The 17,216-nt window shown below is 41.4% G+C and overlaps 1 protein-coding gene across 5 annotated transcripts in view; it reads left to right on the top strand.

Annotated features, from left to right (window-relative positions):
- Positions 1–13,480, top strand: part of FAT1 (FAT atypical cadherin 1) — a 140,040-nt gene extending 126,560 nt beyond the window's left edge. For 2 of the 5 annotated variants that reach the window (XM_031010081.3, XM_055385838.2), the window contains exons 22-29: positions 897–1,359; positions 3,132–3,285; positions 3,465–3,575; positions 4,088–4,719; positions 5,434–5,571; positions 8,508–8,567; positions 10,877–10,912; positions 12,059–13,480. In XM_031010081.3, the coding sequence (XP_030865941.3) occupies positions 897–1,359; positions 3,132–3,285; positions 3,465–3,575; positions 4,088–4,719; positions 5,434–5,571; positions 8,508–8,567; positions 10,877–10,912; positions 12,059–12,687 (2,223 nt within the window). In that variant the 3' untranslated portion in view covers positions 12,688–13,480. The remainder of the gene's footprint in view (positions 1–896; positions 1,360–3,131; positions 3,286–3,464; positions 3,576–4,087; positions 4,720–5,433; positions 5,572–8,507; positions 8,568–10,876; positions 10,913–12,058) is intronic. The other 3 variants (XM_055385839.2, XM_031010082.3, XM_031010084.3) reach the window with 3 other exon arrangements.
- The last annotated feature ends 3,736 nt before the right edge of the window (positions 13,481–17,216 follow it).

The following is a 17,216-nucleotide window of genomic DNA, read 5'->3' as shown; positions in this document are numbered from 1 at the left end:
TTCACAGCGTTGCATCTTAGTGGAAGACTTTCAAACCATAAGTTTCATATTATATTCAGATTGTTAATTTGCACAGATAATAAAGTAAGTGAAATGGTTGAATTCCACATTTGCACATTGATGCCTGTACAAGTTTTAGACTTTGTGGGATGACGAGCTCTTTTTGCTCTGCCGTGACAGAGATTTAGGTCCATGTGACAGTTAACATTCAAACTCTAGGTGATGCCCCATTTTAATAATGTTGGCTGGGTGTGGTGGCTCACGCCTGTAATCCCAGCACTTTGGGAAGCTGAGGCGGGTGGATCACTTGAGGTCAGGAATTTGAGACCAGCCTGGCCAGCATGGCAAAACCTGCTCTCTACTAAAAATACAAAAAATTAGCCAGACTTGGTGGCGGACGCCTGTAATTCCAGCTACTCGGAAGGCTGAGGCACGAGAATCACTTGAACAGGGGAGGCAGAGGTTGCCGTGAGTTGAGATCACGCCACTGCACTCCAGCCTGGGCGACAAGAGCAAAACTCTGTCTCAAAAAACAAAAACTGTTATAGTTTATAGAGACATCCTACATGTGTTTCAAGTGTTATGTATCTTGCCCACCTTTTTTAAAAACATTATTCAGTTTTGACTTTTGATATTACCTAATGCTTATGTGTTCAGTTAATAGTTAATTATTCGCTTCCATGATGCTTTGTGGATGTGCATTATAACCTGATATTCCTGAAAGACGCATTTTAATGATTTATACAGTGGACAAATGAATCTGTGCTCTGTAGTACTTAAATGCAAGGCCTAACTTCTACCCTCACTCCCTAAGCCCTCTCCTGTAGATTTGTGATCAGGTGCTCTCATTGAAGGTTCTATGAGAGTAATGTGAACAGTCATTGCTTTTATCCTAGATTCATCATGGAAGGCTGCAGTACAAGTTTGACTGTGGAAGTGGCCCTGGAATTGTCTCTGTTCAGAGCATTCAGGTCAATGATGGGCAGTGGCACGCAGTGGCCCTGGAAGTGAATGGAAACTATGCTCGCTTGGTTCTAGACCAAGTTCATACTGCATCGGGCACAGCCCCAGGGACTCTGAAAACCCTGAACCTGGATAACTATGTGTTTTTTGGTGGCCACATCCGTCAGCAGGGAACAAGGCATGGAAGAAGTCCTCAAGTTGGTAATGGTTTCAGGGGTTGTATGGACTCCATTTATTTGAATGGGCAGGAGCTCCCTTTAAACAGCAAACCCAGAAGCTATGCACACATCGAAGAGTCGGTGGATGTGTCTCCAGGCTGCTTGCTGACGGCCACGGAAGACTGCGCCAGCAACCCTTGCCAGAATGGAGGCGTTTGCAATCCGTCGCCTGCTGGAGGTGGGCTCCGTAATGTTGCCATCTTTAAAATGCTGCACGTGTGTACATTTAAGGGGAAGCTCCCCAGGTATTTTTTTATTTTTTTCTCTTTTGATTCAGATAATTTTGTCAGACACTGCAGTCAGTGTTGGAAGCAAGCAGCATCCCTCATACGGGGGCAGAGCTGGGTCTACTGCCCTTCTGGTGCCCAGGCTGCAGGTGCCGCGGCTCCCACTGCTGAGTGCCTGCAGTGCCCTCCCAGTGCCCGAGCAGGAGGCACCTCAAGTGACTCAGAACTCTTCTTTAACTCCATAGTCATCGGCCTAGGGGAATTTAGAATTCATACCACTTAGCCCTTCTTTGTTATTTGTATCACCTTTTATCTAATGGCTCAGTGTAGAGGGCCTGCTAGATTCTTGCTGCCAATAATAGTTGGGAATATGATTTTCCAGAAGGCCCTGAATCCCTCCTGAAGTGTTGCCATATCTGTCTGTCTTGAAGCCCTGGCCTAGTGGGGTACTCTCTGTCTTTTGCACCCTGGACTCCTGTTAGGCCCACTTACCAATAATAGGGTGCAGTTAGGAAAATGACAGTTGTCATGCCAAATAGAGCTTGGTATAATGAACAGAGCAAAAATAATACTGTCATTAAGTGGGATTTCCAAAGCTTTGGTTTTCTGCTGTTCTCTCAGGGAAGTATATTTGCATTCTGTGTGCGTAGAGTGGGCCAGGCCATCCCCACAGAAACACTCTCGTTTATCCTGTGCTCATATCAGTTACACGTCCAAACCAGGTTAGCAAGGAGGCCGTCCTCATTTTGTCACTTAGGGATGAGGCTGAGAGAGGTGCTTTCCTGACATGTACTCCCATGGTCCCGAAGCAGGAGTAAAGGAGGATGGCAGCCGTGCCCTGGCTCCTAAAGGCCCTGGCCCAGGGCACCACAGTTCTTCATCCTGAGAAAAACCCACAGCCACGCCAGCTTTGGAGGGGCGGGGAAGCACTGTGCTGCGGTGTGCCCTCAAGGCAGGCAGTTAGAAGGTCTGCCACACCACCTGTCACTTGACAAAGTGGAGTCGACATTCTTCGTACTGCTTTGAACAGATGTGATGATCTCCTTTCTTAAATCTTTACATGTTTGAGAGGCTGAGGCAGGAGGATCGCTTGAGGCTAGAAGTGAGGCAGCCTGGGCGTTACAGGGAAACCCCATCTCTACAAAAACTTAAAAAATCAGCCAGGCGTGTGGCATGCCTCTAGTTCCAGCTACTCAGGAGGCTGAGGTGGGAGGATCCCTGAGCCTGGGAGTTTGAGGATGCAATGAGCTGAGATTGCGCCACTGCACTCCAGCCTAGGTGGCAGAGCAAGACCCTGTCTCAAAAAATAAAAATATTGAAAGGTAATTTATAGTCTTCAAAGTGCTTTTCACATTCATTATTTTCTCATTTAATCCTTAAATGCTTGTGAATTGCAAATAAATTGAGATGTTAAGTGGTGCTGTCTACGTACATGGTCACTCAGGTAAAGAACTGTATTTTCCTCCTCTATATGTGTGACCTAATGATCTTAATGCAGATTATGATGAACTGAAGCTAACTGAGTTCTCTCTTCAATTCTGGGTGTTTTGGTTATACCAGCAGTGGAAGGCTTGTTGATGTAGCCAACTTTTTTCCCAGAGAGAGTGAGAATTTTACGAGCTTTTACAGACCTTGGAGAATAAAGATAAAAAGCAATATAATTAAGACCAGGTTTCTGAGTCATTGAGTGATAGGACTTTTTTGTTCCTTTTTGCCGATTTAGGTTATTACTGCAAATGCAGTGCCTTGTACATAGGGACCCACTGTGAGATAAGCGTCAATCCGTGTTCCTCCAACCCATGCCTCTATGGGGGCACGTGTGTTGTCGACAACGGAGGCTTTGTTTGCCAGTGTAGAGGATTATATACTGGTCAGAGGTATGTGTATTTTTCTTAACTTTCATAATCAATTGTAGTATAAAATTCTTAAACATATAATGGTACATGTAAAAAGTCTCCACGTTAATTTGCTAATGTGTTCTGTTTTGCTTTCTGTTTTGCTGTATTTATTTGCAATAGGATCGTGAGGTTTATGTCTGTTTCTCCTTACTCTTCAGGTGTCAGCTTAGTCCATACTGCAAAGATGAACCCTGTAAGAATGGCGGAACATGCTTTGACAGTTTGGATGGTGCCGTTTGTCAGTGTGATTCGGGTTTTAGGGGAGAAAGGTAAATGGTTTCTTTCAAAATTTAGATTCATACCTTTTCATAGCGTAATATTGACTGGCAGATGCAACAGACCTTCAGTGATTTGAACTACATTATGTCAGATTTTGATAATCCTCATATTGACCCCTTATATAATTTATAATCTTTTCACTCTTTAAAATGAATTATCAAGCAGATGAATATAGTATATATAATACTTGAAAAAAACTAATGTTTAGCCAATGGGGTTGATGTAATAGTCTGTTGATCCTAGGAAAATGGCCATTAATATTGGCTTGATATGTTTCCTTCCCAAATATACATCAAAAGCATGCGATCACATGATTGGTTTCTCCACAGAAGGTCTTTTCTCGTGGTTGTCGACGTTACATTTTTTTAGTTGTCTTTTATCTGGGTTTGATCTTCACATAGCTCATCAAGGAGGGATGAGTCTTCAAGTCTCTAAGGATTGAGCCTGACATACACTGGCGTATGCTACATAGGTCTCTCCTCATTCCTGACTTTCTTGGCAGGTGTCAGAGTGATATCGACGAGTGCTCTGGAAACCCCTGCCTGCACGGGGCCCTCTGTGAGAACACGCATGGCTCCTATCACTGCAACTGCAGCCACGAGTACCGGGGACGTCACTGCGAGGATGCTGCGCCCAACCAGTATGTGTCCACGCCGTGGAACATTGGGTTGGCAGAAGGAATTGGAATCGTTGTGTTTATTGCAGGGATATTTTTACTGGTGGTGGTGTTTGTTCTCTGCCGTAAGATGATTACTCGGAAAAAGAAGCATCAGGCTGAACCTGAAGACAAGCACCTGGGACCCGCTACGGCTTTCTTGCAAAGACCATATTTTGATTCCAAGCTAAATAAGAACATTTACTCAGACATACCACCCCAGGTGCCTGTCCGGCCTATTTCCTACACCCCGAGTATTCCAAGTGACTCAAGAAACAATCTGGACCGAAATTCCTTCGAAGGATCTGCTATCCCAGAGCATCCCGAATTCAGCACTTTTAACCCCGAGTCTGTGCACGGGCACCGAAAAGCAGTGGCGGTCTGCAGCGTGGCGCCAAACCTGCCTCCCCCACCCCCTTCAAACTCCCCTTCTGACAGCGACTCCATCCAGAAGCCTAGCTGGGACTTTGACTATGACAGTAAGAGCCACTTTTTCATCTCACTAAAATGTCACTTGAGATAAACAGTGAGGTTACAAGTTCTGTCCAGTCAAAATGTGTGTACTCTTCATTAGAGACAAGTATGCTCAGACTGAAATCGGTATGATGATTTGAAACTTTTTTGGATGTCCCGATTGCTGGCTTAGCATTGTGGCTTTGATGTTATTTTAATTAAGAAATTGAATCTAGTCATGTTTAGTTAATATTCTGGAGAGATCATTTCATTTTATAATTGATAAAAGGTTCTCATCTATAATTTTTTGAGTTTATTAATATGTCAAAAAAATAATCGGAAGCATTTTCATGCTAGGATTTTTAAAAATATGACCTGGCGAAATGGAAATATTTGTATTAGTGACCTAACATATATTTGATGCTTTTTTCTTTTAAAGCTGCACATACTATTTTAAAACAAAATTTTCGCAGCCTTTACTGTCTAATGATACCCATAGGCCATGCTTATGGGCGATTTCTACTCTGAATAATCTCTAAGATGATGTGGAGGTCTTTCTGTGCAGGGTGTTTTTTATTTCTTCGTTTGAGTTTGCAAGGTGTTTCTGTTTTTCTTTCAGTCATTCATTTATTCAGTAAATCTCAGGCCATCATTGGGTAATGCATGGTGTGTCTCAGGATTCAGCGGTGAACAAAACCGTCTTGGCCCATATACTTACTGTTTGTCATCCTTCCTTTTAGCAAAAGTGGTGGATCTCGATCCCTGTCTTTCCAAGAAGCCTCTAGAGGAAAAACCTTCCCAGCCATACAGTGCCCGGGAAAGCCTGTCTGAAGTGCAGTCCCTGAGCTCCTTCCAGTCCGAATCGTGCGATGACAATGGTGAGGCAGCAGTGTGCTGCAACACTGCGCTTTGCTTGCTTGTTGTGTTATTGTGTTATCTCACAATGTAGACGCACTAGCTACCCTTAAAGCCTCACCGTATTTTCATTTTTCTTGGACCACTTTTAAACAATACCATACATACTTGCATGAATGTCTGCTGGGGAAAATAGCCAAACTGTTCTTAATGAATAGGTGTTTGAACTTGTCAGTAATAGAGAAGAACATATTCATTGAAGGATCTGATCGACTAATCTTATATTGGCTTTTTTTCACAACAGTTAATATCACCCCAGTTTTGTGGGTTTGTCAGAAATCTTCCTCGCAACTTTCTTAACCATGCAGCACGCACACGAACACACTCTCTTACACACACACCCCCTCTAAGAAGAGATGTGATAGTCTGAAATGTTCGATTTCAGTAGCACCTTTGTTATTACAAGGTTTTATTTGTCTCCTCCCCCAACCCCACTGTGGCCCCAGCTCCCATTTGGATCAGAGCGTACTGCCAGAGCACAGTTTAAGAGATTGCTAGTAAGTTTGATTATATTTCTAATGAAGAAAGTTTGACAGTGGGATCTTTGCCACCAGTTATGTTGATCTGCTTTCCCTATAGGGTAAATTGCATTGATAACTAGCTTGGCCATATTAACACATACCAGTAGAGAAAATCGTCAATATTCAGTAACACAATGTAGTTTTTAGTGGAAATTTTTGAATCTCAGAATTAGTAAGTTTAATGATAATTTTTTTATTGTATAAACATGTAATATGTTTATTATTAAACATATTAATATGTTATACATTTCAAATATTTTATTGGTGGAAAAAGGTAACCCCACTAATAATTATTCAATCCAGAGTAATATAGTCCATAATACATCATATAGGCCATAAATCCATATAGTTATTATCTATTGCAGTCATTTTTCAAACTAAAGATAGCTATAAGTATGTGCTATCATTTCTGATATCAAGTATGTGTATATATATATATATATATACACATACTTTCAAGTATATATATATATACACACTCTATTCCTAATCAACACAGGTATATTTTGATACCGTATATATGGTATCAAAATATACGTGTGTTGATTAGGAATAGGGTGTATGGACATAGCTTTGCTTGTTAAACCAACAAGATAGAATTATGTCTTTTATCAATTTTAATTCTAAGAAGTTCCTGTTTCCAGTTTATGTAACAATTTATATCTTGGCCCCTAAATGCTCTTTATAAATACATTTCAGAATTTTATCAGCATTTTCTTTCTAGTTCTTGTTGTTGAAACATCAGTCTTCTTAATAATAGTCCCAGGTGGCCGGGCGCAGTGGCTCACGCCTGTAATCCCAGCACTTTGGGAGGCCAAGGCGGGCGGATCACAAGGTTGGGAGATCGAGACCGTCCTGGCAGTGAAACCTCGTCTCTACCAAAAATATAAAAAAAATTAGCCGGGCGTGGTGGTGGGCACCTGTACTCCCAGCTACTGGGGAGGCTGAGGCAGGAGAATGACGTGAGCCCGGGAGTTGTAGCTTGCAGTGAGCTGAGATCACGCCACTGCACTCCAGCCTGGGCGACAGAGCGAGACTCTGTCTCAAAAAAAAAAAAAAAATAGTCCCAAGTGCTTTCAATAAGTTATGGTCAAATTAGTTATGAAAACTAGCTTCCAGATAGTACAATGCAGAGAAAAAACATATATACAGGAGTGTTTTTATTTTACTCATTACCATAATGTAATTATCAGTTGTAAACTGAAAGTCTGCTGAGAGTCTGTTCCTGCGTCGTATTCCCAGTTTTCCAGGGCCATTACAGATTACCACAGACTTTGTGGCCTAAAACAATGTAGGCTTGTGTTGCTGTCATTCTGTAGCTTAGAAGCCCGACCCCTGTGTCTCACAGGGCTTAAGTCATGTGATCAACAGGGCTGCATTCCCTTCTGCAGCTCGAGGGAAGAACCTGTTTTCCTTCCTTTCCTGGTTTTCAGAGGCTGCCCACATTCTTTGGCTCTTGGTTTCTTCCATCTCAGAGACAGCAACACAGTGTTTCATTGACCACCCTTCTGTCAGCAGAGCTCCCCCCAGCCGTAACTGGGAACGCCTCTGTGCAGAAAAGTTACCCTTATGATTACATTGGGCCCACCCAGGTAATCCAGGGAAATCCCTCATCTCAGTTTCCTTACCTGAACCGCGTCAACAAAGTCCCTTTTGCCATGTATAGTGACATATTCACAGGCTCCTGGGATTAAGACGTGGACTATTTGAGGGCCAGCCTTCTGCCTACCACATGCGTACATATTTACCTTGGCATAGTTATTTTAAAACAATCTGATACACAAATGAAAAGGGAATTTACACAGGAAACAGACGGACAGAGTCTCCTATACTGGTACATTAGCTCACCAGCGATTAGTCCATCTGCAAACAGACAAGAAATTTGCAGGGAAAGCAATCAGAACAGGGACAAAAACATTCTTGTTTTAGATTGCATATGTTTCTCCTTCAGTTTCTTTTTTTGGGGGGACAATGTGTGAGTGATTAAGCAGCCGGAAGAGTGGCGAACCACAGATTGTCGTATTGGAATGTGGAGTCTTGCCTGTAAGATGTTAAAATAAGAATCGTTTTGGCCTGGCATGATGCATAATTGTAATTGTGAAAAAATTTAAAGCTAAAAGTTTTTTTGTTCAAATTCCAATAAAATATGTTTACATTATTCCTTTGATTAATAATAACAAATATATAGCTCGATTAAAAAAGTCTCTGAGACACACAGCTAACAGTGAGGAGACCACGCATCATTATGTGGTTGTATTAAAGCACTCATCGGTTGGAATCTGAGGTAGAAATGGTATAATACAAAACTTTATTTCATGCACTGTTTTCTAACTAACTGAAGATGTTCCTAATTGACTGCTTTTGTACCTTTTTGCAAGCTTCCATAGTGACCGTAATGCACCTTGTCAATGCTGTGGTTGACACGGTGAGCACAGAAGGTACAGTTGTAAGTGCTCGTGCTTGTGTCTGTGTCTTGCAGCAGCCATGTCGTAGAGCTCGGCCGCATTGCTATTGCAATGGTAGGAAAAAACAGTTTGTGGTTTTGAGGGGGTTGAGTCCTTTTATTTTATGCAGGTGTGTATATACGTAATATGAGTGCTTTGCAAAAAATATCTCAATGTATGTTATGTCTTTGTTCCTTTTTACCATTCATAGTGATTTACACAGACATCAGAAGTAACCATGAGATCTGGAGAGCTTATCTGTAGGTGGTGCAATAAAGAAAAAGTTCAGAAGTAATTTTACCTAAAATTTTTTTGAAACAAAAATTCTTCTTCGTATGTACAGGAATAAGACTTGAATAACGTAAAGCTTTCATAATTAACCTGTAACTGACTCTTCACTTTTGGTTTTTCCATGAGTATGATCAAAGAAAAGGATGTAGAGCATGGTAAAAGAATATTTTCATATTTGGTTTAGTGAAAATTATTTAATGTGAAGCTTTATCTGCTCAGAGTTGTAAGAAAGGACATTGAGCACCTTCCCAAAATTATTTTAAATTAAAATAGCCCTTTATTAGTGCACTGAAATTCATCACATGGGGAAGACACAGGCTAGTACTTTTCAAACTGTAATGTGAATCAGATCATCTGGAGGGCTGTTAAAAGCCCAATTGCTGGTTCTCAGCACTAGCATTTCTGATCCAACAGGTCTGGGCTGGGACTTTAGAATTTGCATTTTTCACCAGTTCCCAGGTAGCTCTGATGGTACCAGTCTAGAGATCCCACTCGAGAACTGCTTACAGCGGCCATCGAGTACACAGACGTCATCATAGAGCTCGGGGGATCCCTTGTGCTAGGACATGACGCTGTCAAGGTTCAGGAGGAGGGAGGATAGCTCTGGGCCCCATTTGCTATCAGGCAGAAGAGGCTTAGATACTCCAGTGTTCATCGTTATAGTTACTGAGGACGCCTACACTTCTTTTCCTAAGAAGTACCATGTTTTCACTTGGCAAATCAGAAACGTACCTGTATTTTGTCTAGTGAAGTTTCAGTGTTAAACTGATGACCTTCAGCATTTTAAATATTATTGAAGTTTATAGAAGCAGAATTTCAACAGTTCCTTCATTGCAGTCTCCTTCATTGACAAATATTTTTTGGCATATCCAAGAAGTGCACATGGAATTTAAAGTTGAAAGCTATTACTAGTGCCTACGTAACAAAAGTTGTTGATCTTTTTTTGTTTAAAGGAATTGCTGCTTTTGTTACTAGACTTAAAAATGATTCTGTAGATACATGTTACCTAAATGCCGGCGTATTCATGTTTTAGAGACACCACAGTCTTTTAAAATTATTGAAATTTCTAGAAGTGAACTATCAATCAAATATTTGTCCCAAATTATAACACTGTTGAATGCATAGAAAGCCTTGTTTAAAAAATCACGGATGTGACCGTTTTTCTGCTGTGATGTCTACTTTCACAGTTATTGATAGTTTCTAACAGTGCTTAACCTGCATGATCCTGTTTAATCCTCATAACAACTCTAAGGGATTTTCACCCCATTTCAAAGAGAGAACCTGAGGGTTAGCCAGGGCCTGGGCAGGCGTCTCATGGCCCTAACTGATAGTGGGATTTACATGCGTTTGGTTACACTTCCTGCTGGGCTTCTGTGTATAGATGCGGGGCCCTGGCAGGGCAAGTGTAATTACAGACATGGGGGTAAGTGTAGCCGTGGTCTCTTTAGGGAATGGCTCACAGTGTCAATATTAAAGCATATTCAAAATACATACAGTTTGGAGAGATCTTCAGCTTGTACATCTGTCTTTAAGTATCTAAGTTTGCCTATGAATTCCTCTGAATTTAATGTCCTTTGAAGTTTCAGTGTGCTATAAAGTGTGTGCATTATGTAGCTGTAGATGTATTTGGATTATCACCTATGTAATCTGATCAGTTTACATTTTATTAGAGCCTGTTTGTTTTATTTTCATTATTCCTAAGGAAATTCTGTGTTTTCAGGCTGTGATTGTCAGAAACAAGGAAAAGAAAGTAATATTTGAGTTTTCTGGCCAAATTTCTGGTTCCTCATTCCGCAGTCTTTTTCCTCCAGTTCCATATTCCATTTTATTTGTGGTACATACATTTCTCAGCCATTTGGAATTGTCATAGATACTGGCGTAAGGACATGCTGTATGGCTGATTGGGCCTTTGTAAGCAGTTTTCATTGTTCTGTGTACTTACCTTTATTGCCTTTTCAGCCGTCTGTTTTAATTACAAATGTTTTCTTTTTTTTCTACTCTGCCACCAAAAGAATCTTTGGCTGCTCCTGACCTCAGCAAACCAAGAGGTGACTTATGCATGCCAGTTATTCATTGATACTCACTAAAAACAATGGGTCAAGCCTTGCCCCAGTGCTGACTGACTACGCTGGGTCGCCCAGTGTTTGCAGCAGTAACTAAGTACACGGCTGCATGTGTGTGCGCATTGCATTCGAAGCACGGATTGCCTAACCTTCTCCCGCCTCTCCAAGGATTTTTTAAATCCTAAGGAGGAAAAAAAAAAACTATTCCAAAATTGGAAGTTTTTTTTTAAAATAGTGGTGCTTTATATAGTCTAAAAGGATCACAGTCCTTTTGGAAGTAACACAGATTGATTGTTACAGTGTATCAGAGGCTGTGTTATAATCTTGCAACGCTTGTTCAATTGTATTTTGCTTGAATTGGCATGCTTTGATACATACCTATATTAAGTTAATTTGTTGTCTGAGGGTTAATGAAAAATAGTAATTTTAATATTAAACTTGCTACATTATTATGAAGGAAGCTTATTTTCTAAACTTTAGCATGTTAAAGGTTACTTTTATTACTTTAGAAAGTTGCATTGGCTGGGCCTGATGGCTCACGCCTGTAATCCCAGCACTTCGGGAAGCTGAATTGGCAAGATTGTTTGTGGCCAGGAGTTTAAGACCAGCCTGGGCAACATAGTGAGACCCTGTCTCTATAAAAAATAGAAATGCAAAATTTTTTTAAGTTGCATTAATCAGTATTTTTTTAATGAGAAGTAGTGCAGATCAAGTGACACTGGATATTTCACTAATGTCCTAAGACTGGATCAGTACTCTTCTTCCTACAGAGCAGTGGGTTCTACAGAAGAAAAGTCAGAAGGATAGTTAGAATCATTTGTAGAAAAATGAATATAATTTAGATGCTAGCATCCCATTTCTCTTAGGACTCCTTTTGTTTCCTTGAATGTTAGTTGCGTACATAAAACTGTAAGTCCACATTTTAGAACTAGAGCCTAGTTCATAGGGGTCTTTAAACTGGAGTAGTTTGGGGGATGTCTTCAAAGCAAAGACGAGGAATTTCCAGTGGTGAACTTTGAATGAAGGCATAAATGCGGTTGCATCTTTGTGTCTTTGATACACTGAGCTCTCTTTCCATGGCACAAAAGCTTAGGAGAAAACACACTGACATCTGTTTTCTTTTCCACCAAGGGTATCACTGGGATACATCAGATTGGATGCCAAGCGTTCCTCTGCCGGACATACAAGAGTTCCCCAACTATGAGGTGATTGATGAGCAGACACCCCTGTACTCAGCAGATCCAAACGCCATCGATACGGACTATTACCCTGGAGGCTACGACATCGAAAGTGATTTTCCTCCACCCCCAGAAGACTTCCCGGCAGCTGATGAGCTACCACCGTTACCGCCCGAATTCAGCGATCAGTTTGAATCCATCCACCCTCCTAGAGACATGCCTGCCGCGGGTAGCTTGGGTTCTTCATCAAGAAACCGGCAGAGGTTCAACTTGAATCAGTATTTGCCCAATTTTTATCCCCTCGATATGTCTGAACCTCAGACAAAAGGCACTGGTGAGAATAGTACTTGTAGAGAATCCCATGCCCCTTACCCGCCAGGGTATCAAAGACACTTCGAGGCGCCCGCTGTCGAGAGCATGCCCATGTCTGTGTACGCCTCCACGGCCTCCTGCTCCGACGTGTCGGCCTGCTGCGAAGTGGAGTCCGAGGTCATGATGAGTGACTATGAGAGCGGGGACGACGGCCACTTCGAAGAGGTGACGATCCCGCCCCTGGATTCCCAGCAGCACACAGAAGTCTGACTCTCAACTCCCCCCAAAGTGCCTGACTTTAGTGAACCTAGAGATGATACGAGTAATCCGCGTTGTTCTTTGCAGCAGTGCTTCCAAGCTTTTTTTGGTGAGCCGAATGGGCATGGCTGCGCTGGATCCTGCGCCTCTGGACGTGCTAGCCATTTCCAGTGTCCCAACTACTGTCAACGTGAGGTTTTCATCGGCTGTGCCATTTCCCAACGTCTTTTGGGATTTACATCTGTCTGTGTTAAAATAATCAAACAAAAAATCAGTCCTGTGTTGTCAGCATGATTCATGTATTTATATAGATTTGATTATTTTAATTTTCCTCTTTTTTGTAAATTTTATGTACAGATTTGATTTTTCATAGTTTTAGCTAGATTTCCAAGATATTTTGTGCATTTGTTTCAACTGAATTTTGGTGGTGTTAGTGCCATTATCTAGCACCCTGATTTTTTTTTTTTTTACTATAACCAGGGTTTCACTCTGTCTTTTTCCACTGAAGTGTGACATTTTGTTAGTACATTTCAGTGTAGTCATTCATTTCTAGCTGTACATAGGATGAAGGAGAGATCAGATACATGAACATGTCTTACATGGGTTGCTGTATTTAGAATTATAAACATTTTTCATTATTGGAAAGTGTAACGGGGACCTTCTGCATACCTGTTTAGAACCAAAACCACCATGACACAGTTTTTATAGTGTCTGTATATTTGTGATGCAATGGTCTTGTAAAGGTTTTTAATGAAAACTACCATTAGCCAGTCTTTCTTACTGACAATAAATTATTAATAAAATACTTGAGCTTTATGCCTCTTTTTCCTTCCCATTGATACTCCTGTTCAGGATTCAGTGGCTGAGATAGAAGAATGGATGAATGGAAGGGTGGATATTGATGTATTTGCTTTTAGTGGACAAGGCGTAAATGTGAAAATCCTCTCTACCCTGACTAAAAGCCAGGCTGTCCAAGCGGAGCTAGCCACCAGGTGGCAGTATATAGCTACTTGATACGGCTCAAAACTATAGCCACAAAAGTAAAAGCATAACTTTTTAATATTTTTAAACCAAACCAAGAAAATTTTATACATTTTTAATTAGTATGAATTTATTGGTTGTAATTTTAATGCTTACATGTTTTTCGCCTTTGTCAATGTTTTATATCAAAAACAGTCTCTGTGAAGCATTATACCTTTCTGTTGTCAACTTACAGTACTGTATGATTTAATGTGAGATCCAGAAGCTATTTTTTATATATTTTTATACAGTCAAAATCCATCCCTACTTCCAACACATTTATTGAGCACTTACTATGTGCCACTATGATACGAATGACAAACAATTAAGCTTTCTTTGGAGAAACATGTTTTCCCTTTAAGTAAATGCCTTTTTATCAAATAATATAAATACATAGTTTAAAAACATCAAAGAGAGCTAAAATATATATAATAAAACAGCAGTCCCGTGCAACCTGCTGTACCCAGTTACAACTCCTTAAGCTGTTTTTCTCATTCTTCCTTTCATATTTTCAAATGTATATATTATTCTTTCTTGAGTCACTAAATTTAGAAATTGCCTGTTGACTCCCTATGATGTTGGAGGAAGACCATGGAACCTAATAGACCTCCACTGATCTTGTTTTCCTACCATTAGTTATAATTTTTGGATTAATCCATAGCAGCGTTTCCATTATTTTGATTATGTAAGTATTCACTGCTGTGCCAAGCAGTATATGATGTTTATTTTCATTTACTTAGCAACTTTTTTTTAACAATTGTCTTTTTATTTTACTCATTTTTTAAACTTGTGACTATTCATGTATTCAGAAAACATTTTCCCTCAATAATACTATATTATTTTGCCTGAACAGACAGACAAAAGTCCTCCGTCATCTTGGAATTTACATTTGGTGGGGACAGGTGGTAGGAGGAGATGATCAGGAGATACATGGTAGTGTTTAGATAGTGAGTGCTGAGGAGAGAGATTGTGATTGAGGAAGGAATGTGTGAGATTGTGATGGGAAGGGACAGGGAAGGGGTTGTGATGGGAAGGGACATTCTGAGAAGACAGGAGGCCTCAGTGGCAAGCGGCATTTGAGTCCAACCTTGAAGTTGATGAGGAAGAATACCACATGGTTTCTCTGGGGACTGTTCCAGGCAGACAGATTAGCTGCTACTGTAAAGGGAGGAGTGTGAGAACGCCCAAGAAAAACACAAGTGCAGCCTGTCATGTACATGGTCACAGCAGGAAGTCTGTCCGCTCCTTTTTTTCCCTTGGACATTCTCCTCAGGGAACCCCTCGGCTTGGTGGCTCAGACTCCCATTTTTTTGTTCTCTTCGGCATCTGTAGTTGTTGTTCTGGAATATTCTCCTTACCATGGACTCTGTAATTTTCTCTTGGCCTAACTCTTGTTTTGATAGAGCATATCCTGTTATTGTCTGAGAAAGAGTTGCATGGGAAGTAATTTTTTGTGACTGTGTTTCTGAAAGTGTCTTTATTCTACTCTTGATTGGGTGTAGGTTTCTGGTTTGGAGGTAAATTACATTCAGGATCTTGAAGTCATGGAACCCACTGTCTTCCAGCTTCAGATGTTAACATTGAAAAGTCCAGTGTCGTTCCTAGTCCAGTTCATTATTCGTGGCCTAATATTACTCTCACAAATCTTTGGGGACATTCTTCTGGGGACATGCTACTTCTCTACAACATTGTGAGATTCCCTGCTGATGTGTCTTGGCGTGGGCCTTTTCTAGGGATTGCTACTCCGTTTTTAATGAAAATCCACGTTGTGGGGACTGTTCTTGTGTTATTTCTTTGATTATTTCTTCCCTTCTGCTTTCTCAGTTCTTCGTTTAATTCTCAAAGGAGGTGATCTCAGTTCTCTTGTCAAGACTCATAACTATAGGTTGCTTGACTTGCTAAATTCTCTCATTTTTTGATTGAACTCCTATTGTCCATCTTTGTCTTATTCCCCTTCTGGGATTCATTCCACTTTTATCATCTGTTCCTTCTGTTCCCAGTTTTATTTCTGCTGTCATTTTTAATGTTTAAGAGACTGGTCTGGTCCTGACTGTCCCTTTTCTATATTACACAGGCATTTGTTCCTGTTTCGAAGCTCCCTAGTATCTCATTTTTGCTAAATGTATTTTAGAATAAGTCCTTCCATTTTGCCTGGTTTTCCCCTGGACGGCTTTTAAATATTCCTTTCAGGAGGGCTTGCTCCACTTTCACCTTGCAGGCTTTCCTCTTGCTTGACTTGAGCCTAATGAGGCACCCAAGCTGACAGAAAGCCATGACTGTGCTCCTTAGCTCCTGGACTTCTCTGTGACATTGTGGGCCAGCTTGCTAGTTCTGGGTTACGAGAACATTCCTGCTTCTTTCTCTTTGTCTATTTCATCATCGAGGCGGCTCAGGATAGAGCTGGGAATCTGCATTCTAACAGCTTGAACACCGTTCAGGACAGCATCCCTGCCATTCACCCCATTCTTCATTACCTTCCATGTGTGACAAAGGGGCCTGTTCCCATGGCCTCCAGGCTCTGCTGCCCAATCCTTGCATCTGCTGTAGCATGGTTTACAGTTAACAACGCCTCTTAAAAGCATTGAAAATGGAATTGCTTTTTAACTTTTTCCCCCATTTCCTGTTTCAGATTCATTTTCCTTTTTTAAAATAATGTTTTATTTACTTAAACAGTTATTGTTTGATTGATTTTCAGGAGAAGAAGGGGCAGAATGTAGCCCTCCGCCATCTGAACCTGGAAGCCCGGAATGTGCTCACACCACCGGTTTCCAGTGTTTGGAAGAACATTGGGGTATCAGTGTTCTATTGCTCCACAGCACATGGCCGTACATTTAGTGGCTTAAAATTACCCCCATTTATTACTTCTCATTGCATAGATCAAAACCCCCGGGCATGGCATGGCCAGGTTTTCTGCTCAGCTTCTCACAGGCTGGAATCAAGCTGTCAGCTAGGCTGTGGTTTCATCTGAGGCTGGGGATCTCACGAGGCTCTTGGTAGAATTCAGTCCCTTGCACTTGTAGAACTGGTCTCATTTTCTTGCTAACTGTAGGACAGAGGTTTCCTGTTTCTTGCTGGCTGTCCCCACTTTTTTTTTTTTTTTTTTTTGAGATGGAGTCTGGCTCTGTCGCCCAGGCTGGAGTGCAGTGGCACAATCTTGGCTCACTGCAACCTCTGCCTCCCGGGTTCAAGCCGTTCTCCTGCCTCAGCCTCCCAAGTACCTGGGATTACAGGCATGCGACACCGTGCCCAGCTAATTTTTGTATTTTTAGTAGAGATGAGGTTTCACCATGTTGCTCAGGCTGGTATTGACCTCCTGACCTCAGATAATCCACCTGCCTCAGCCTCCCAAAGTGCTGGGATTACAGGTGTGAGCCACCGCGCCCAGCCCGTCCCCACTTTCTTGACAGCTTCTCTTGAGTCAGGTCCTAGCTCCTTAGCCCTCTCACATGTAGCTACGTCTTCACCTGCTTCCTGATCTCAGGAAGGGCCTGATCCCTTTTTAAAGGCTCATGTGATTTGGT

Source organism: Gorilla gorilla, chromosome 3, assembly GCF_029281585.2.
Source record: "Gorilla gorilla gorilla isolate KB3781 chromosome 3, NHGRI_mGorGor1-v2.1_pri, whole genome shotgun sequence".
NCBI classification, from domain to species: Eukaryota; Metazoa; Chordata; class Mammalia; order Primates; family Hominidae; genus Gorilla; species Gorilla gorilla.
Note: the sequence above shows the minus strand (reverse complement) of the source record. Positions and strands in the feature narration are given on the sequence as shown.